General features: G+C 46.9%; 1 protein-coding gene across 2 annotated transcripts in view; it reads left to right on the forward strand.

Moving 5' to 3' along the window:
• Positions 1–511: 511 nt before the first annotated feature.
• The window catches only part of LOC144616792 (uncharacterized), a 163,224-nt gene continuing 149,583 nt past the window's right edge, over positions 512–14,152 (forward strand). For both annotated transcript variants that reach the window (XR_013556538.2, XM_078449161.2), the window contains exons 1-2: positions 512–909; positions 3,949–4,052. Coding sequence is in view for 1 of the 2 variants with exons in the window: in XM_078449161.2 (XP_078305287.1) it covers positions 3,993–4,052 (60 nt within the window). In the remaining variant the exon portion in view is untranslated. The remainder of the gene's footprint in view (positions 910–3,948; positions 4,053–14,152) is intronic.

Genomic DNA, 14,152 nt, shown 5'->3' on the forward strand with positions numbered 1-14,152 from the left:
CGAAAGCAATTCCAGGATCCCAAAGCTTGGAACCATCAGAAACCATCAATCACCTGGACCACCAAACCAGAGCATGCCAGTCTCTCTGAAATTGGAAGGTTTCTTATACGGGCGTCCACCCCACTGGGAAGATGGCCATTGTTGGTGGTGGGGTGTAATCTGCAATTTGTCACCTTCACCGCTGTCGGGCGCCGATCCCTGTAGCACATCCCGCAGGGGATACGTGAGATTTCCTCCCAGTGACAAATGAGGAAATGAGGCTTAGGTTAAATTCCCTGCCCAAGTTCCCGCAGCTAGCAATGGCAAGATGTGGAATACAAACCCACGTTCTTAATCCAAATGCTGCATTCTCAGGCACGATGTTCTCGTGCCTCCAAGTAGACATTTGCTGATTGAATGGGGTTGAACAGCAACACAGGAGCAAGTGTGGCTAAGTGCCAAATGGCTAGTGCAGTGGGAATTTCTGCAGCAGTTGAGAAAGAGTAGACTGTCTCTAGAAGCTATTGGTGCCACTATGGGGCCGTCAGGTGGGTCAAGCAAGCAGCTGCTGGTGGGGAGGCCTTTCTGGGCAGCCTAAGAAGAAGAGACCTCATAGAAAAACCAAGCCAGAAATGGCCACTCCGTCACCAGCCCCCTCTTAGGTCATATTTCAAAGACTGGCTCAGGGCCACCGGCTGGGGCGCGCGACTGTGAGATCATGGCTGAGCAATCTGACTCTGAAAAATATAAGGACCAACTTGGGAGTTTTATCACATTTCTGCCGCCCAGGCATGAAGTCAGCTGGACTGCGCGTGACAGGGAGCGATCCTCTTGTAATTAGCCGGGGTGTTTTTCTTTCATGTTCTGCCTAAATTCGGTGTGCTGCGAGCGCGTCCGCTCCCTCCGAGCTGCCCCACAGCAGTAGCGGAGGTGAGTCATGGCCATAAAATTTGGAAAGCTCGTGGGGGGATGGGGGTGGTGGTGGAGAAATATAAATTATTGTTATCATCTTTCAGGCGCAGTTGAGTTAATTATTGCACTTGGGCCAGCTGCATCGGGCCTCCGCTAACTGGAGCCAGAAATGAGGCTTTTAGCGGAAAGGAATAGATGCTCTGCTGGGGTGGAGGCCCTAGAAGCCCCTTTGCTCTTTTGGGGGAGAATGGGGCACGTTAAATTCCCAGCACCGCCGCTCACCAGCTGGGACCTGTGTGGATTTGCTCCAAGACACTTGGGTGTGAGCACGGTCACGTTTTCTTTATTTTTTCTAGAGCAAGGAAGTCTGGCTTGGTTCTGCACCTGCCAGGGCTGCCGGGAAACCCGATTTTAGTTATGTCTTTTTTGGAGGAGTGGTGGTGAGGGTTTTTTCTTCTCTTTCTTGGGAATATAAGGAAGCCCTGGGAATTTCTAGCGATGGGTCCACTATGGAGAAAATCCTTGCTCATGGTCCACGAGCACCATTTTGAAGGAAGCCTCCCAACTCCCTCCCTCCCAAGCCTGGTCAGTTGTGGGGCGGGGTGTCTCATGTTTTCCTCACATTTTCCCTAGCACACCCCTCAGTCACCACTCATCCCATCCAGTGCTGCAGATCTCAACCCTCAGAGGCTCTCAAACCACTGCCCTTCCCCCACCTCAGGGGAGACACAGAGCACCTCATGCTGAGCCACCTCCCCTCTGTCTTCTTCAGGCACTGAAATTACCTCATCTCTTTAAGCCCTTTTTCAAACAAAACAAACAAACAGGGAGATTATTTTAGATTTTCCCCTTGGCTATTTGCTCAGAAAAGGAGAAAAATGACCTTTTAATTCTTTGAGTCTCATCTAGCAAGAACAAGATACAGCCACTTCTCCATGAGTTTGTCCTTGTCCGGTGCCTCCATCTTGAGCCTCTCTGAGGCTCGGTTTCTCCTTTAAAGATAGACAGCCCTTTCCAGCAGGGATGTCATAGATCAGGTGACCTATGACATGTGTCAGGCACTTGGTGTAAGCCTCACTCAGAGTCAGCTTCCAAAGCATGGCTGTTGGTAGAGAACAGTGGGCTCTGGGACGATGCCTGTGGCCTCCCCACCCCTGAGGACAGGGCTGGAGTCTGCTTATCTCAGCAACTGGCCTTAACAACTGGGTCAGTGCCAGGTACTCAGCAGGCATCCAAACCTGTTTGGTTAACTGAATGGTTGTAAAAGGCAAGGATTTAGGAGCAGCTGAGAGAACCAAGCTTCCTTGAGCAACACCGACCGACTGGCCTTCATGTCGTATGTGCATGGTATACACACATGTGCATTGTGGGCATGCACAGTGGGTAATGGAGTGATAACAAGACATAATGGCTCAAGGAGAACTGAATATTTGATCTTCTCACTGTGGTTACCAAACTTTTAACTGTAATGGATAAGGAGACTGTACTCATTTTGGGCATATGCTATATATATATATTTTTTTACAGAAGTATGTTTTCTCATTGCCTAATTTTTCCTAAGGCTAGTTTCTGGGGGCTTTCCCTCCCAGCTATCCTTGGCTTCAGTGGGGTTTATAAGCGTCCTGGGTCATTGAGGAAAATGGGGGTATGCTTCAAGAAAACTTTGATGGGGCTCAGATAAATCTCAGGTCATAGGCAGGTGACTTTCTTCTGGATGACCAATGGACAATGTGCAGGAACCACAGGAACATAAATAGCTAAGGTGGCTCCTCTGTCCAGTTGATGTCAGATGCTGACCTACATGGTGGCCTTTGGTCTGCAGGCCTGGCTGGAGTCCTTACGGGCACAGGCAGAGACCCTGATGCCTTCCCCCTTTCTCCCTACCTGATCTGCTTTGTCCTTTTCATTTCTGTGCTCCCCCTGGCCCGCCCACTGTCATGCCCCTCCTTGGATCCAGTGGTCTTCTACCAAGCCAAGTGACCCTCACCTAGGGGTAGGCTTGCCTTTACTCCTATTTTCTTCCCAGGTTTTTGACTGTAGCTTATACTCTGCATTCTTCCTCCCTCAGACCTTCATTTCTGGACCTGTGAATTACTGATATTTCATTTGATCTGAACAATAAACTGAGGCTGGCCCTGTGTCTGAGAATCCCCTGGGGTTTCTAGATCTCTTCTTTCTGCTCCTATCTGTGCCTTTCTTCTTGGAAGGTTGTGCCCTCCATTTCCAGTGGAGAAAGAATCCCAGGGGCCCCCAGGAGAGGCTGGGCTGGAATACTTAGGTGGTGGAAACTCTAGGAAATTTCTGGAGGAGGGAACCTCCTGAGGCCTCCAACCCTTTGCTCAGCTTTCTCAAAATCTCAGCAGCTGATCTAAGGGACATGGCTTCTAACCATCACTATTGTGAAGTCTCCTCACTCAGAGCCACGTTATGATGTCTGTGAGTCTCTCACATTCTTGTTTTGTTGAGCATCTTCCTTCATAAAAACATATGAAAACAATGTAATGGATTTTCAAGAACCCTAAGTATTTCATTTTTTTTCTGATGTAAGAAAAAAAATTAAAACAATTTATTCGATCTTAAAAGTTCAGATATTTTTCCTTTGAATTTTAAAAAATAAAAAACATTTTTCTTGGTCCCTGAAGGTATGGTGGGCCCAGACACTGTGCCTACCTGTGCGACGGAGAAATCAGCCCTGTCCTCACAGATTAAGAGTAGGCATCAGAACACCAGCTGGAACATGCGTGGGGGGTTTGATGATTTCTTGGTGCCTATATCTAGATGCAGCTTCACGTAGTTGAGACCGAGGTGACTGTAGTAGAGTAGCCAAAGCAGGAGCTGGGGCAGTCTGGACTGAACAGACCCTGTGGAAGCCCTGGCCTGTGGCCCCCCAGCCCCACCCAGCTTACACAGCTCAGAGCATTTGCATCCACAGTTCCCTCCCTTCACCACTCACTTGGTCTTTGAGGAGTCATTTCTCCAGTCAGGACGTGTGAGCATGTATGCTGGGAGACTTCCATGGCACATTATGGAACTTTGTGCTTTTTTTTTTCCCCTTAGGATGAACCATGTGAAAGTGCCAGTTTTGTGAGTCACCATTGTGTATGGTTCAACCTGGTACCTGTCAGTTATCCAGTCTCGTGTGCCAATGTCACTGTCACCGTGTAAGTTCCTCGTGCATAGAGACTGTGATTTGAACGTGGCTGTGTCTCCAGCAGCTAGCTCACCATCTTTTAAGTGTTTCTGGAATGAATGGACAATTCAACCCAAAGGGAAGATCGCCCCTATTGTACACACTTTGCTCTGCTTGTGGAGCAAAGGTTCTTAAACTTGAATGGGCATCAGAATTTTCTGTGGGACTTGTTAAAACACAGATCACTGGGCCCCATCCCAGAGTTTCTGATTCTGGAGGCCTGATAACTAGCATTTCTAACAAGTTCCTAGGTGAAACTGGTCCTAGAAATCATGAAGCTAGTCCTGGACACCACTGTTTTAGATTAAAAGTTCTCTCCTGGGGATGGGAGGAAGATTAGTCATAAGTATTAAAAAAAATCCCCCCTGTACTAGGTTGAATAGTGCCCCATCCCAAACTCACATCCACCCAGAAATTGTGAATGTGACGTTATTTGGAATGAGGTCTTTGCAGATGTGACCAAGTTGAGGTCATATTAGATTAGGTGGATCTTAAATCCGTTATGCGTAGTGTCCTTGTAAGAAGCAAAAACTTAGACACACAGACATAGAGACCCACAGGGGAGAATGCCATATGAAGATGGAGACAGAAAGTGGAGGGACACATCTACCAGCTCAGGAGTACCAAGGATTGCCCACAACCACCAGGAGCTAGCAGATAAGCAGAGGACAGATTCTCCACCAGAACCCCCAGAAGGAACCAGATGGGAGGGATGAAGAGTCCTCACATCACTCCATGTTGGAGCTGGATGGATTCATTCACCCAACAGTCTTTCAAAGAAAGTGCTGAGCCCTGCACCTACAGTGTGCACTGCTGGGGCCAGAGGAGTATTCAGAAGACACTATTGGAATTTGGGCCAAGTTTCAGCCTCTCAGGCCTCCTGCGGTCTAGCCAGCATGGCTGTGACCATGGCAATGCGTAGGCCAGGCAGAGGGCAGGTGGGGCTTGCAGTGGCTTGATAACTCCTGGAACATGGCCTGTGCTTTGTCTGGTGTGAGGTCAGGGTGTTGAGAGGCAGGCAGATAGGTGGGGGAACTTTCTACCACACTGACCCAGGCTGTCCTCGCAGAGGTCTTCTTCTTATAAGCCCATGTGTGTGTGTGAGGGCCTCTGACAGATGTAATGGGGGCCTCTGCTTGTTGAGTTTGCTCCACTGGCCAGCACAGCCAGTGGGGGGTTAAGTCCTCCTGCACCCCCTTCTTCCCATCTCTGTGAGGTTAGAGCTAGAATTGGAAGTCTTGGGGGAGGCACACCTCTGGTCCCAAGGGAAGGAGGGAGTGATGAGTTTGGAACTTTCCAGCTGTCCTCCAGGGCCTGGCCATAATGGTCAGGCAAACTACGACTGTGTTTACCAATGTGAGGGAGACAGGGAACCAATCATGTGCTCTGTCTCATGCCATCTAAAAGACGAGCTCCTCAAAAGTAGCACCAGCCCCAACTTCCACCTTGTCAAGGGTGACAGCAATCTTTGTGCAGTAGCATCAAGATAGAAGAGAAGCAAGGGATTTAAGGCTAAGTATCCTGAATTTAATTAGATTCTATTTCCACTAACTGCTACTTCTTTGACCTTGGGCAAAGCACTTAACCTCTCAGGGCCTCAGTTTCCTCACAGCATAAGCCCAGGTGGAAACTGGGACCACCCTGTCAGTGAAATAGTAGAAAAGGAGGCTTAAAGCTCTACCGTGTCCTTCCACAGCCCCACAAAATCTCCTGAATGTCTGAATTCTGGGACCAGCTTCCTCACATGCTGACTCTGTTCTGTTCCACATTAATCAACATGAAGTTGGATCTCTTCCGAGAGTTCCAAAAAAACCCCCTTACAAAGTAGCAACAATAAGATTGGTAGAATCGACCAAAATGTCTTGCTTTTTTGTCTTTTGTTTTGGGTTTGGTCTTTGTTTTTTCACGGAAAAGAGAGATGAAGGGTAGCCACAGCAGAATTTGATCAACTTCCAAAATGGTAGTTGGCCTCAGATTGCCTCTAAGATGACCTTCAGCCACCCACCACACCACGAGGGCCTCTTTGCTTCCCCCAGACCTAGTCCTTCTCTCTCTGTTGTCTTCCCTCTCTTTTCTCTAGTTACTCCTCTCTTCACTCATTCCCTTTTCTCATACCCAAGGTCAAGATGCTCTCCCTTCTCTTTTGTTGGGGGTCAACACCTCTGCCTTCAAGACTCTCACCTACGTCAAGCGTCTCAAAGCATTTTTTTTTCCACAAAAGAGCATTACATTTCCAAGTAAAATTTGTGTACTTGATGTTAAGAGTAATAATTCACCCAGTCACATGCAGATTACATGAGATAACATAAATGAAAGTATTTTTGAAATGCAAGGTATCGTGCAAACTCATTCCTCCATCCATCCATTTCTGTGACAAACATTTGTGAAGCCTTTGGTAGGTGCTGGAGATGCCTTCAAGGGTTTCACAATCTAATGAGATGCTAGAAAATAACTGTAATGAAGTGTAATAAATGCCATAATTGTGCAACATCTCATGTGTAATGGCACAATAAAAAAGGGAGTGATTCATGTTACTGTGAATAATGTAGAATATATGATGTGATAGGATATGATACAATATACCTCTATTATAATACAATAGAATATAACAGACAAGGCAAGCTCAAAGTGCTCTTCTGAGCATTTTGGAGATGAGCTTCCTGTTTGATCCAGTGCCTGTCATTTTATTGACAACCATCTGTACCTCCTCTCCCTGTGTGTAGATTCAGATCTGTGCTCAAGGTTTGCAGGTTAACCTGCAAGGGACAGGTTATTTGACCTCTTAGAGCCTCAGTCTTCTCATCTGTCAAATCTGTACAAAAATTCCTCACAGGCTTGCCATAGAGACTGAAAGAGATGCATTAACTTGTTTGTTGAACAAACAGTTCTTGAGCAACTCCTATGTGCTGGACACTGATCTGCACACTGGGGTTTTTTATAGGGAATGAGACAGTGCATGGGTTCTTGTTCTCTCAGAGTGAACATCCTGTTGGGGAGATAAGATAATTATTGGTGCGCAGCCCTGTTAATTGGCACCTGGAAGCTATGTAACACCTTTGCTGCAGCCTTTCCTTTCAGATTGTCTTCATTTTTCAATCCCCTGCACCTTGCCTCAAAATTCTGTTGCCTTGGAGTCTTTCAGATAGAGGCTGCATAAAGGAAGTCCTGGGAGTCTGGGAGGAGGAGGCAGTCTCTGCTCACAGGCTTGCAGGCTGAGTTGGAGAGTGTTTTAGTTCAGGCTGTTATAATACATAGAATGGGTGCTTAAACAGCACACATTTGTTTCTCACAGTTCTGGGGCTGAGAAGTCCAAGATGGAGGTGCTGGCAGGTTTGGTGTCTGGTGGCGGACGACCTGCCGTTGTGCCCTCACGTGGCTGAGGGAGAGACCATCTCTCTCACTTTCCTTCTCATGAGGGTACTAATCCTATTCGTGAAGCTCCACCCTCATGACCTAATAAGGTCTCAAAGACCTCACTTCCGAATACCATCACATTGGGGGCTAGGTTTTAACATATGAGTTTGGGGAGGGTGCACAGTCAACCCATCACAAGGAGAAAGAGTGGGAGCAAATTAAAGTACTTAAACCAATAAGCACATATCTCTTTCTCTTGGCTTCCGTCTGCCAAGGGCACTGGGGAGAAGCCCAACTTTTTAATGACTTCTCTTCTTTGGTTTAGGATTTATTACAAATGTGTTTCCTCTGTTTCTCCTATAATCATGTCATTGAGTGGCCCAGAGATAAATGTCAACAACACAGCTCTTAAGGAGTCCTGGTGGCGGGAGAGTGAGGGAGCTGAGTAGGGGGCTGGCAGGCTCATCAGAGGACACATTTATTAAACTGTGGAAGGGGTGGGGTAAGCCACCCAAGCCCTGGGTCTGGCAGAGTTTGCAACCAAACGGTAGGGAACAGAGCACTTTTTGTATCTCGGGAAAGCTTCTCTTCAGCCATTGGGCTGGTTTTCCCTGGCACTTTTGTCAAGCTTGGGCTTTTCAGTTTTGACATTTGTTTTTCCTTTTGGACTTTTCTTCTCATTACAAATAGATGCTGTGAATTCAAGCCTTGGGAAAGAGAGTTGGGTTTTAGGCATGGAGCACTGATAATATATAGCACCTGGGAAAGGAATCCGGTGCCGAGGACTTGCAGAGGCAAGACCTGAGGCTTGGTGGGAAAATGGCGTGGGCCTATGATGTGGACAGGTCAACCATTTAGGAATGGGACTGGGTTTTTTGATTGCCAAGCGGGGCTACCATTCACCTCCAAAGGGCTCTGCTCACAGAGACACAAATAGACGTGCTCTAGGTTGACAGGGGTCAACTCCCTTCTTTCCATCCCCCTTTCTCTCTCAGCCTTCCTGGTTTTAAGTGGTGGGACTAAGTGCCAATTTCCTTAAGTGCTAGGATTGGATCCAAGGAATGCACTCTTGAGGCTAGGGGAGTTCGTGAAGAATTCTGCTGTGGAGACATACATTAGGGAGCCAGAACATCAGAACTTTCACTGCCAGGTTGGAAGAGGAACTCTGTTCCAAAGGGCCCTGGGTGGGGTCTCTTCTTAGGATTAGGTGGGGAAACTTGGGGGAGACCTTGCTACTGTGCCTTGAGGATGTTTTTATTTACCTTTCCTATCTCCTTCTTCTCTTTCTCACTCCTTTCTTCTCATTGCCTCTTCCAGCAACATGCTAGTGTTAGGGTTTCCCATGTGCCAGTGTTGGGGTTACAATGATGATAAGGATGGGAGTTGGAGTAAGGCTCAGGTGTGTGAACTTCATCATTCTCTCATCTGTGGGGCTTGGCCTGCCCACGGAGAGATCGGAACTCCCCAGGGGCAAGCACTGGATGGAAACAAAATACTGCTCTAGTAATAGTTGGGCAAATACCTCCCTATAGCCCTTTCCTCTGTCAACTGCCCCCATCCCTGCTGTTATTGCAGAGCTCTCTGGAGAGTTGTGCTGGGTACCAGACTGAGAACTGTAAGCCTAAGCAAACCTTCCATTGCTTCCCTGCAAAGCCCAGATAGGTCTGAAAAAGAAGTTTGTTTATTTATCTACCCAGGGGCAGATGTGAAGTTGGCACAGAGCTGATGAGGTGGACGTGGCTTTGCCTCATGTGTAGGAAGCACAGGGGAGCATGCCTGGCGTGAGTCCTGTCCTTGAGCATGCACGGTGACCCTGCTCACAAGAAATCATAGACCAGTGGGTCTTGTCCCTGGTGTCGCAAACTGGAATCTGACCTTGATTCTTTTTTCCCTTATTCAACTATTCACCAAGTCCTATCAAATGGACCTCTAAAATATCTTTTGGGTCCATGTGCTTCTTTCCACCCCCTCTGCCACTTTCCTAGCCCAGGCCACTGTAGCCTCACTTCCAGCACAGCAAGTGTATTTTTCTAGGTCTCCTCACGCACCTCCTGCTCCTCCCATCCATCAGGGGCCATATTGCTTCCAGGGAAATATCTGTTTGGTTAAGAAACTGCCTTATTGAAGATCTTCAATGTCATCCTTTTGTCTTTGGGGGGGACCTTTAAAAATGTTTCTGACTATTCTAATAATTCCTGTTTATACTTATTTATTTATTTATTTAAACAATTTATTAAATGTTCATTTATTTTCCAGAGACAGAGTGTGAGCAGAGGAGGGGCAGAGGGAGAGGGAGACAGATTACGAAGCAGGCTCCAGCCTCTGAGCTGTCAGCACAGAGCCCAACATGGGACTCGAACTCATGAACCATAAGATCATGACCTGAGCAGAAGTCAGACACTTAATCAACTGAGCCACCCAGGCGCCCTAACCCTGTTTGTACTTTCAATATCGTCTTTCACCTTGCCCACTCCAGAAATAGTAAACTGTTTTCCTTTTTCCCAAACAGGCCACCCTCTTTCTTGCCTTGTCTCACGCTCTTCACTCTGTCAGGTACTTTTACTCTATCCCCTCCCCTTTTCAACCAGCTCCAATGCAATCTTCACCTTCTTTTCTTAGCTGTCACTTTCTCCAGGAAGCCCTCCTTCCTTTGCCTGGATCAGTGGTCCTCTCACACAGTCTGCAGCCACCTATCCCTTTCTGATTATGTGTTGTCATGGCCTGTTTGCTTGAAATCTCCCCCCCACCCCCACCCCGGCTGCTAGAGTAACCTCTGCCACTGACAGCCACCTCCTTGGCTTCTGTTAGGCTAAGCATATGGAGTCTCTCTTCCATTCCACACCATGTGGCTCCACTGTATCTCTTCATGAGTTGACCTTAAGAAAAAGAAAAGGGACACTGGACATAGTAATGGATGGTGTTCACAGCAGCAATAATTTCTTTTAATATGGAGACATTCCCCACGTTGTTGGTTTTTTTTCTGGCTCTCAAAGCCAAGGGTGAAATGAGATGTCAGTTCTTCCAGTAGTGATTCTTGTGGGGTAGCAGGGTAAGAACTGCTTTTTAGGTTATGTCGGAAAACTCCCAAATGGAACACAATTCCACCTCCTCTCTTCTTTTTTATGGTAGAAACTTTGGAGAAGGCATGGTAAATATTTTTTCTGTCTGGAGCCTCAATAGTTCAGCCAGGCTTTCGATGAGGGCTGGCTATATATCAGATGACTCACTGTGTAGACACTGGGGGAGAGGAGGAGATGATGTACTGTTGACTGGGAGAAGATCCGCACCCTGTAGATGGCAAGATGCTTCTGTTCTACATCCGACACTTCCAGAGCACCTCTCTGGGCCAAGCTCCACTGAGTGCTGGATATTAGGTAACTCCCTGCCCTTGAAAATCTTGTCAATCCCTAGGTTTTATAGAAATGGCTCAGATGAAATAGTAGGAGTTGAGAGAAAGGAGGAAGCACAGGCAGACACATATCCAATGAGCAAGAATGGTGTAGTCCCACTTATACAGGTAAATTTCAAGAGTGACAGCATGCCATTGCCTTGGGAAGTATCGCTTAGGTGGTGGGAATGTCAAGGGCCGGTATGGCATTGGGAGGCTTTAGATTCCCCCATAATTTGCATTAGCACCCCCATGTTTTTGTACAATCCCTTCTTCCTTAATGTTACCTAAAGTGTTATGTAAACACATCCTCAATCCCATGTGCAGATTGCTGCCCAAGACTGACATTGGACATTCTATGGCTATCGCTTCCTTTCTCCAATTCCTTGCAAACTCACAAATTGCTGATGGTTGGTTCTCAGTTGGAAAATGAGGCACACCGGGCTTGCCAAAGATCTGGACACAGACAGATGCAGACGCCTGGGCTTGTGCAGACAAGCATACACTTTTATGTGCACGCACACACTTATTTCCATATATACTATGACACCATATTGTCATCCAATTCCCTTACATCATTTGGTAGGAATGTGTACAAACACTCCAGGGACTGAGCAGGTTCATGGGTAAGACCCTTCCTCCTCCTAGATGCTTGACAGGCTTCTGCAAAAATGACCTAACAAAGCCCTGGTTTCAGACAGCGGGACAACGAGGATCTCAACATTATTTATGACAGCCTTTTTTGTATTGTAAGTGACGTAGGTACCCAGTGTCTGAGAGAGGAATTTACACACTGAGAAGACAGGAAGATATGTGGGTGTGGAGTGATGGATGGGGGATTTGGAAGTGTGAGGGGACAGGTGCCGATCTTGAAGCTGCTTGCCTTATATTGGGACATCTCTGACTAAACCAATGGAGATGGAAATCCTAAGTTTTCATTGTTAATAAATCTGCCTCAGAAACAAGGGAATGATGATATTAATAATAATAGCTCTCAGTGTGACAGCTGGAGTTTTGAGGGGGCACAGTGAATATTTCTCTTCCTCTCTGATTCCGAAGCAAGAAAAGATGTGAAGCAGATGGGACCAAAATGTCACTTTTATGGCTGGAGTAAGTACTTTCAGTGAGAACCCAAGAGGGCTTCTCGATTCCCTAACCCAAGACCCGACGTCAGAGCACCTGACCTGAGAGCAAATTGGTGTCTGTAAAACAGTGCCCTTTGCTAGGTAGGGAAGGATGGGGAAGAAAAACCAAATTCCCCCCGCTTGGGGATCTTTGACAGATCAGCACCATCCATTCAAGAAACGTAAACATGTGCTCTTGTTTGGCAACCAGGTAACTCACTCTGTCTCCCCAGGGAGTAAGGGGAAGTGAACCTAGAAGGCCAGGTGTGGTCTGGGAAACCTCCCTCATTGCTTTGAACATCTAGTATCTGAAAAACTTGAACGTTCCCTGAACGTTCCCATGCTTTTGTCATAGCCAACTATAGTCAGAGTAGTTTGGCGGGGAGAAGGTCTGGCCCCTAAGGGGACAGGAGTCCTCTTTCGGGACAGCTCGGCTCCCCACTTTGAGAGGCTGCCCTTCCCATAAACCTCTGCTCCTATGGTGTTCTCCTCGGGCGGCTGGCGGGTAGGGTAGGCTTTGCCCTCAGAAGGTTCTGAAATGAAGCAAATTGTATGTTAATTGAATCACTACCATAGACATTCTGTTCAGGGTTAAAAAGGTGTTCCATTTTCTACATCCTACCCCAAACTATGCCTAGCTACATTGCCTAATATAGCTCCAAAGAAGTGATTATCCAATGGAAAAACAAGAATGATAAAGGGGATCTGTCAGGACAAAGCCTGACTGACACAGAGCCTCTGAAGTGGGGGGAGAGTCGGTGCTATGAAGGGCTTGTTGAAGGGGCACGAGCTGCTTCCAGGGAGGAGTTGCCGGTTTGGATTTGGGGGCTTGTAGATGCCATTCAAGGCAGTAGTGAAGATATGAGTGAGGGCTAAGTATCTCTCCTCTCCACCCCCCAACCTCTCTCTTCCTCACTCTTCCTGAATTAATGACCCCACCAAGACTTCCTGAGAAAAACAACCAAGTCAGAAAGTCAGAAATCACCCCACCTCTCTTGACAGCCCAGCCCAGCCCCACAAACCCATATCTCTTGGTCAGTTACTCCCACATGTCACCCAGGCCACAGAGAGACTTCCTGTTCATTCCACTGTCAGAGACATTCGATGTTAGCACTTTTTGGCAAAGGATCTCGACAATCACCTTGAAAAGGAAAACAGCGCCATGGGTTAGTGGAAAGAATGTGGCTTTGGAGCCAGGCAGTCCTGGGCTCTACTCCCAACTCTGCCACTTAATGCCTGTGTGAGCCTAGGCACACCAATTAACCTCTTTGACTTCCAGTTTCCTCATCTGCAAAACAAACAACACAAAGATGACAATCGTGACCCTACAGAACAGTTTGGAAAGGCGAGGGATTCAACGCAGGAAAATGTGCCTGCAAGACACATGGTGGATAGTAGGTTTCAATATTTGGGGAAGATTCCACTAAAGGCTAATCTTCCTCTTGATAAATAGCAGAACTTATTTTAAGACTCTGAAGTTACAGAAATCCTGCAGCATAAGGAAGTTCTTCTTAAGCAGTCATCATGAGGCTTTCTAAAGAAGTACCTTTCTTCTCCTCCAAGTCTGTGCCCGTTTTCTCTCCGTGGTAGCTTCTCACTAAAATAATTCCATAAATACACTCTCACTGATACCTCTCAGCCATTCCCTTACTACACCAGCCCTGGTTTGTAATGAATTGTTTATCGAGGTTGTCTGTATGTGGCCATGAAATTTATAGAGGGGATAGAAGTCCACAGGACACAGGAGCCTGGCTGGCTCATGTCCTTGTGGCCTTTGTTATGGGCCTGCCCTGCAGGTGATTCAAAGCTACCTAGTCCTTCCAGACTTTGGAGCTTGGATGTAGCCCAAACAGGACCAGTCTACCCATAAATCCTGCTCTCAGGCTGAGTGTGTTAGGTCTCAGTATGTCACGATGTTTCCCTAAGGGTATCAATCGGGGTTACTAGGTACCAGTGACGGAATTCATAGAAAATGCATATATTGAAAAGATACTGAATAGCTTCCAATATTTATGGAAGACTGGAGAACCAAGTTTAAAAGGTGTATAAAAGCCAAAGTCCCCTTTGGCTTCCCTCATGGGATCACAGACTAGGGAGTTCTTTCAAAAGTAGGAAGATATTTTAAAGATTAATTTTTAGTATGCTAGAAAAATAGGTGCTTTAGTTTGTTGTCACAACTTTTGGTTCAGTAAACAAAAAATATAG

This window comes from Panthera onca, chromosome B4 (assembly GCF_046562875.1).
Source record: "Panthera onca isolate mPanOnc1 chromosome B4, mPanOnc1 haplotype 2, whole genome shotgun sequence".
Lineage (NCBI taxonomy): Eukaryota > Metazoa > Chordata > Mammalia > Carnivora > Felidae > Panthera > Panthera onca.